Source organism: Ruditapes philippinarum, unplaced genomic scaffold, assembly GCF_026571515.1.
Source record: "Ruditapes philippinarum isolate M1 unplaced genomic scaffold, ASM2657151v2 ctg16341_1_1_1_1, whole genome shotgun sequence".
Taxonomy (NCBI): Eukaryota; Metazoa; Mollusca; class Bivalvia; order Venerida; family Veneridae; genus Ruditapes; species Ruditapes philippinarum.
Window position 1 is genome coordinate 11,578 of NW_026866842.1, and position 8,160 is coordinate 19,737.

General features: G+C 30.8%; 1 protein-coding gene across 1 annotated transcript; it reads left to right on the forward strand.

Annotated features, from left to right (window-relative positions):
- The first annotated feature begins 1,283 nt into the window (after positions 1–1,283).
- Positions 1,284–6,204, forward strand: LOC132733946 (uncharacterized). Its single transcript, XM_060720640.1, has 4 exons — positions 1,284–1,423; positions 3,748–4,008; positions 4,950–5,096; positions 5,725–6,204. The coding sequence occupies exons 2-4, from the start codon at positions 3,822–3,824 to the stop codon at positions 5,892–5,894; spliced, it is 504 nt and encodes a 167-aa protein (XP_060576623.1). The 5' UTR covers positions 1,284–1,423; positions 3,748–3,821; the 3' UTR covers positions 5,895–6,204.
- Positions 6,205–8,160: the final 1,956 nt, after the last annotated feature.

Here is an 8,160-nt window from a genome sequence, read left to right on the forward strand (position 1 = left end):
TGCTGTAAGATAGGAAGAACTATGTTGATTTAAATGAATTGATCAAAACATACGTTTTATTTTCAATTCTGTACGGATACGTTCAAGGCCACTGTCTGATTTTTTTTTAAATATTTTATTAGGAAATGCTTCCGTGAGATAATAGGTTACTATCACCCGACAATAGATTCTTTTCGATAAAGACAAAGAAGACAATGTTTCCTATAATTGAAACTTAACAGAAACACTACTTAACCCTCTAAGCATACCTGTCAATAATAAGAGATATTTTCATCCTAATGTGACTTACGTATACCTTACGTTTTTTCCAAATCTTGTAACGTAATTAGGAACGACATTCACATTATTAAAAGATACTACAGGTTATTAAGTAATTATACAAGACATATCCGTAGATAATTAATGATATGACGCATATATAAAATAAGATAAGATATAAGAAAAAATAAAAATTCATTTACTATAGTGACATGTGTAATATCAATGATGTGAATTCAGAGTAACTGTATTGACATATAACCCAATGGACCTGTAAGTCTCCAAGTCACCTTATATTGACAAATATCAAAGTGTCTTCATTAGTTTTTTACAAATGGTTTGCAATATTACTACCAAATGGAATGATAGTTATTGTACATTTATATTTTATTATTTTATACGAGTTTATATATTGAGCAATAAATTCAGATCAATATTGTTCTTCCTTTTTCACGTAACTAGGCCATTTGATAAGTATAAATATGGTATAAAATTGGCATTATAATGCGTTTTAATTTGCGTTATTACGCCTTTTGGTTCGCGTTACTACGCCTTTATTCGCGTTACTACGCCTTTTGATTTGCGATACTACGCCTTTTGTTTCGCGATACTACGCCTTTATTCGCGTTACTAGGCCTTTTGATTTGCGTTATTACGCCTTTTTGTTTGCGTAACTACGCCTTTATTCGCGTTACTATACCTTTTGATTTGCGTTATTATGCCCTTAAGTTCGCGTTATAACGCGTATAAAAGCGATATTACGCCTTTTGATTCGCGTTATAACGTCATTATTCGCGTTATTACGGGTTTTGATTCGTGTTATAACGCTTTTATTCGTGTAAATTCGCCTTTATTTGCGTTTCTACGCCTTTTTTGCGTTATAACGCCTTTTGATTTGCGTATTTACGCCTTTAGATTGGCGTAATAACGCCTTTTTTCGCGTTATAACGCCTTTGAATTTTTTTTTATTTTATTTGACACTATTAGGCTTTCATACATACGTGTTATGATATAGATTAAAAAAAATGGTTGTTCATATTGTAAACAGTTTAAACTACATTTCTTCCGGGATGGGTTGGTTTAAATAGTTTACACACTTGTTGTATTGATCATGGATTTATAATAGGAAATTGATATTATTATAACTCAAAATCGTCTATTTAAGGTAAGAATATTCTCTTTTTTAAGCGTAATGTTAAACAATTGTACAAGAAAAGTTGAAATTGTGTACACATAAAAATGAATAAATTGTATTATAGAACAGAAACGCTATTCGCTATAGTCATCATATCAAGACAAAGCACAAAAAGTGATTCGTTACTTAAGTTTATGAGCTCAGTTCAAACGACGAAACAGTACAGTTTTTGTAAAAAAACATAGAAAACAAAGATAAAAATATTAGTTGCTTGAGTTATAAAATAAAACTGTTTTGGGATATGGACTAAATTTAATTTTATAACATGATAGGTAAATATTTGTTTCACGTTACGTGATAAAAAAAGAATAATTGAGCGAAATACAAAATCAAGTAAACAAGTTAAACTAGTTTAAACGTTGAAAATGTACACGTTTGTTTGCCAAAATAAAATGATTTTGTTTTGTAAAATTTCAATTTTCAAGGTCGTATTTTGAAACTTCATAATCCATTGAAAATAACTTCCGTGTAAAATACTTATAAATCGTGAATTTATCAAAAGTTGAATGAGATAGTTTAATAATTTCTACAGACATAAAGAAACTATGTCATAACATAGATTTTTAGAGATAAAAACGCTTAAATCAGCTTGATTGACATTTGGTTTATTTACTTCGTTATGTTTAGATTAATTTTTTTAACTGCATTGTTAATATATAAACCATACAAACTGATTTATGAAAATATGTCGTTTATACTAAAACAAAAATAAAGATACAATAATTGAGGGGAATGAAACATAACGAGATTGCATACAGACAGAACTAATCGATTAATTTGTTTGATTGGGTTTCACGTCATACCGACACAGTTTAGGTCATTTGGCGACGTTCGAGCTTTACTGATGGAGGAAGACCTCGGGTGCCCTTCCGTGCATTATTTCAGGCACGAACGGGCACCTTAGTAGAACCACCGACGTCCAGTAAGCTAGCTGGATAGCTTCGTCACATGAAAGAATCCAAAGTCCCTGTCGCGATTCGAACCCACAGCGGTGAGAGGCAAGTGTTTTGAAGTTAACGACCTTATCCACTCGGCCTTGGACGCCCCTATAATCGATTGAAAATTAATTTTAAGTTTTAATTGGAGGTAACTTATGTGTATTTGGAACAGAAAATTATTTGTGACATTAACATAAACAAAGATGATACTGACATTTAGAATGTAATATGTAAGGCTGAGCATGGTTAAACAAATGTTCAGAACACACTAAAGGTTGATAGTTTTTTGCTGTTACTTTAATATCAACAAGTTAAACTTGCTTTTAAAATAATAAAGAATCATTCGGCAATTTAATAGGCTAATAGTAATTGGTACTTAAATCGTTTCCCTAATCAATACAGTCGTTTGAATATCCAACGATTAAGGTTGCTTTAATTAGTAAACATTTGACAACAAAACATCAATAATAGTAATCGGCACTAATATCCCTTTCTTAATCAAAACAGTATTTTGTTTGTTTGAGATTAAAGGTCAAATATGTTACAAAAACAACGATTTACTTGATGACACAATTTTATCTATAGACCGTTTTGATTTAAGTCCATATTGTGATTAAGGCCTGAATTAAAGGCTAATATACTCAATCTCCAAATCTTATCAATAGTATCATGAAATTGATAGAGGATATTGAACGAGTGTAGATATAATACTGGATTTAATGTACAAGTTCAATACAGTTATATTATGCGATCCTCTGGCGATCTCAATAAACTTAATGATGCACCTACACGAGTATAATATTATTTTGTATCACATACTAAAACTATAGACTGTTTAAAGTGAAAACGTAAATAATTTTTCATTGAAATGCATTTAGCGTAACACTACAATTAATGCTATGTTTGAATAACGCAAATGACGTCACGTCAAAATATATGCACGGCCGTGCATTACCATTTTTATGGAGTCGCAAAAGCGGCACGGGTATGCGATTAAATATAAAAGTACAGACAAATTTGTATAAAAAACCACTCCGATAAATGCCGATATGTTGAGAAAGGCTCAACTTTTATAGTCTTTGTTTTATTATCTAAATAATAAAGACTGTAAATTTTAAGGTAATTCGTTAATCTTGAACTAGATATCAACTCTGCTTATCATCATAGTTAACATATTAAAAAAGATTGGATTGTTTTGACCACCATTGTATCATATTCCATCAGTGCCAATTAGTATAAACACAGCTATGACTGCTAATCTAAATAAGTGACAACTGTCATACAATGCGTTCAGTTCTTTAACAAATGAATAACATTTAGAAGATTGATTAACATTTACGTTTCTAACGGTTTCAGACTGACCAGCATATGGTTCTTTACATCATAATTTCTTCAGTACTTTGAACAATATCATTTGAGTATTATAAAACATGATGAATCGAGCGCTGGTATTGAGTATGGTGATTTGTGTAGTAGGAACAATCATGGCATCAATAGGTACTGGAATACCATATTGGATAAGAAAAGTGGATAGTAATATTGGCTTATGGCAGATATGCAGCAAAGTTTCAAGCGACAATGGAGCAGAATACGTATGTAGTAGCCGTGAAGGCAAAGGTATGGTTGTAATCAATAGAACAGTCTGTACTTAGGATTAAATGCGTTTTTTAATTAATCTAAGTTACAAACTAAAGTTTGAACAAATACCAAAATTATTTTGATAGAAACGACAATTACGCATCGATCACTGAATTAAAATATAACTGTACCTTGATATAAAAGCAGAACAATTCTCAATAAATTGTTTTGAGCACCTTATATAATATTAATTTGAAAATAGTTTCTTGAATATTTTAGCATTATCTTAATACTCTCGACAAGCTAAAGAGAGCCATTCTGTCAACATATCTAAAAAAGAAAAAGGAAAATAAGATATAAATATTAAAACAAATTCTATGCTTAAAGTGTAATTTCTTTCAATTTTCGTTAAAGTGGATGTCGTAACATGTAATTTAAACTTACTTCTTCGTTTTACACATCTGTATCATTTATTTATTTTCTTCATCATTATTATTTATAATATGACTCTAAATTGTAATTTTTCTGTTTCTGAGCATTTCTAAATCCTTGTTATATATAAAACTAAACAATTATAATGTTTTAAATTGTCTAAGTGCTGAGAATAACACATGAAAGACTATGCAAAGCTCAAAGCAATTGCATAATTTTATCATTTCTAGTGCTTGTTTTTTCGTCATTGCCCCATTGATGGACTTCTTGTCATTTTGACAATAAAAATGAAGTTTTTATAAGTCGCAGTGAATTTGGTTGGGAAATTTGACAATACCTCAGATGAGGGACTTTAACATCTAAGTTTTCATCTGAATATCAACATTACTACATATACTATCACCGTGTTGATTTGTCAGAAAACAACGTGTTGTAATGACTATGTATTTTAAACACTCTCAGATGTGTTTCTTAAAACTGAATAATAAACAACCTATATTTTGAATTATACATTTAAGTCTCTTCCTTGTTTATTAATCACTTTTCAGATGCAGATTGGCTCATATCCGTTAAAGTGTTGACCATATCAGGGAGTATCTTCTTAGCTCTCAGTGTATTTTTCATTGGTTTATTTTCGAAGGAAAATGCTAGCTCTGTCTTGATCCGATGCGCAATAGTCATGTCAGCTCTTGGAGGTATGTATGAAAGTTGTAACGATATTTGATATTATGCTCAGAAAAAATAATTGTTAATCACTTGATGGAATAAGCAGTTACTAATAAATGTATTTTACATATTATAAGCCTCTAGAGTGGGTTTGTGCATGTTTTCTTGATATACCAGCACTGTGTTGTTACAATACGATCATTAATCATTTTTTTACCAACTTAAAGACTAAATTTACCCAAATAAAAATTATATCATTGTTTTTTTGTTTTACACATAGTGTGAACACTATTGAATCACTTTCTACAAAACAAACATTTATTTTATTTTTAATGATTAAATTTATTTATTTAGACATAAATGCAAAACATTTGACACTACGTATTTTGTTATTTCCTTTTAAGTTTTTTTGTTTAAGATACTCTTTCATTCAATGTTGTCCTTTGCAATGTTATTACCAGGTATTTCAATTGACCGCAGCAATTGACCTATCCGATAGTCCTGACCTTGATTGCAAGTGGCACAACATTTTTTTTAATTGTGTGTGGTTAGTTTGTGTATGTTTGACGAAGAATACTTTATTGCAGGCCCAACTCTTACCTCAGCAATTATCTTTTTTTGTTTTGTTGGGTATTAATCATTGTTTATTTTTTTCAGGTATGGCTCTGATCGCAGCAGTTGTTGTGTTTGTAGTGGAGAACCAAGATTTCAGAGCCGATTTTCATGCCAGCTTTTATCTAACTCTTATTTCCGGTGCAGATGGATTATTAGCCTCACTACTTATGCTTATTTTAATTCGTGTCCCTGGTGAATATAACACGATTTGAGCATAGACTATCCTTATACAGGCTTATAGGCAGTGTCTTACTTTTGTTAATGTTGAATGATGCAACATGGTACAGACTGTTTTGAGCTTGTTTATGGCACCAGAAGTACATCATCCATAAAATTAATTTATTTCAACTTGCTTTAATCAGCCTGTGTAATGTATTATTTCGGTATGTGTTAACTTGATATTTGCACTTAATAATGTTTTGATGTATTTTGAATACACATACTGATATTTTTGTTTTAGCTAAATAAGTGGATGCATATAGATCTTATATATGATAAAATATAATAAATTATTACAAAATATCTTGTATATCAGTTTATTTTTTAAGACCTGGAACTTTTTTTTCATTTCAATACATATGTTTATAAATACCAATTATTTAAGATAATACACACAAAAAGAAGAAAGAAATGATTTCTTTTAAAAAAATCTATAAATCTAATTTTCATTCTGTTGATGAATTTCCTCCGTTGGACACCCTTCCTCAGTATTAGGCAAAATGACTATTAATTTTATCATAACATACACTTATATGAAATTTAGCTTGCTTTTATAATGTAAAACTATGATCAGCGGACCGATGATGACATTTCAGATATAAAATATAAAAGTAATATCAAGTACGTTGTAGTTGTATATTACATCACATTGTTATAAGTTGAGATTAGAAACATAGTAAAAATGTTAATTGGTAAAGTCAAAACACTTTTGCAAGGTGGGAGTTAATGAATAAATTCAATACTGTATTGACGAATCCAAAATCGGTTAAGCTAAATGTATTTCCACCAGCACTGAAATGTCGTTAAAACGACATACATATAATACATTTGTGTCCAGATGCTATTAGCTATATATTGTAATATTTATAAAGCACCAAAAAAATTTTAATCTCAGTTTTGGAATAATGTTGTCACTAAGATGTTGCTTTTTATGTCGATTTACGGTTTCAGAGAGAAATAAAAGCGAATCAACGGTCAAAAAACGATCATGCTACGCGGAAATATCTAGTATATATTTACTTGGGTTAGGGCTTTGAACCTTATATTGTGCACAGAAGACCCTCTAAAGTTGTACAAAATCGAATCCGCACTGAAATCAGACAACTTGGTGTTTTTTTATACACTTTATATACAGAAAGAACAAACAGCCGGTCCAAGAAAAGCCATGCGGAGATCTCCCGGACATATTTCTTGGGTTAGGGCTTTTGAACATTATATTGTGCACAAAAAGACACTCCATTGATAAATAACAGATATTTAAACAATAAACAGGGTAATGACTAAGAAAATGTTTTTATTTGTTTCTTATTAGGAAGAAAAAAAAGGAGACTTAAGTACCTTTCATGATTATATCAAAGAACAAAGTGGCAATCAGGCATAAGTATGTAAGTCTAGTACATATTCCTTTAGTTAGGGCTTTGAGCCTTATATTGTGCAAAAAAATCCTCAAAAGTTGTACAAAATCGAATCTGCATTGAATTCAGACAAATGGTGTTTAAACGTTTGGCTTTGAGAAATGGTGAAGTTTCGGAAATTTCTCTGGAAGATGGGTTTTTATACACATTATATACAAAACAACAAATCGCCGGAACCACGCGGGAATCTACCCAAACATGTACTAAATCGAATCGGCATTGGAATCAGACAAATTATGCTGAAACTGTATGTTCTTGAAAATGGTGTATTTTCAAAAAAATATATATTAAAAGAAAGAAGAAATCGCCGGTCCAAAAAAAATGACCATGGCATTGAGAAATTTCCTAGACATGTTTGAAGGTTAAGGCCTTGGGTCTAATATTACATGAAAGAATACCCACCAAACATGAACAAAATGCAATTGTTTTTTTTTTCTAACAAAACAACAGTTATTTGAATAAAAAGTGCATAGTTTAGTTTAATTAAAAACTAAGTTCACTGTAAATGCTCCGTTGGGCATTTGTTTATTCAAAGTACAAATGACCTCATCGGAGCATAATTACCGATAAGAACTAACCATAGAATTTGTACAACTTAAGAGGGTCTTCTTTGCACATGAGAAGGCATAAAGCCCTAACCCAAGTAATATGTCCAGGATATTTCCGCGTGGCTTGGTCATTTTTGGCACCGGCGATTTGTTCTTTCTCTGTGTAAATATCGAGAAAAACATCATTTTCACGAGCCTACCATTCAAAAACCATTTGATCAATTCCGTTGCAAATTTGATTTTGTACAACTTGAGAGGGTCTTCTTTGCACATGGTAAGGCTTAAAGCCCTTAACT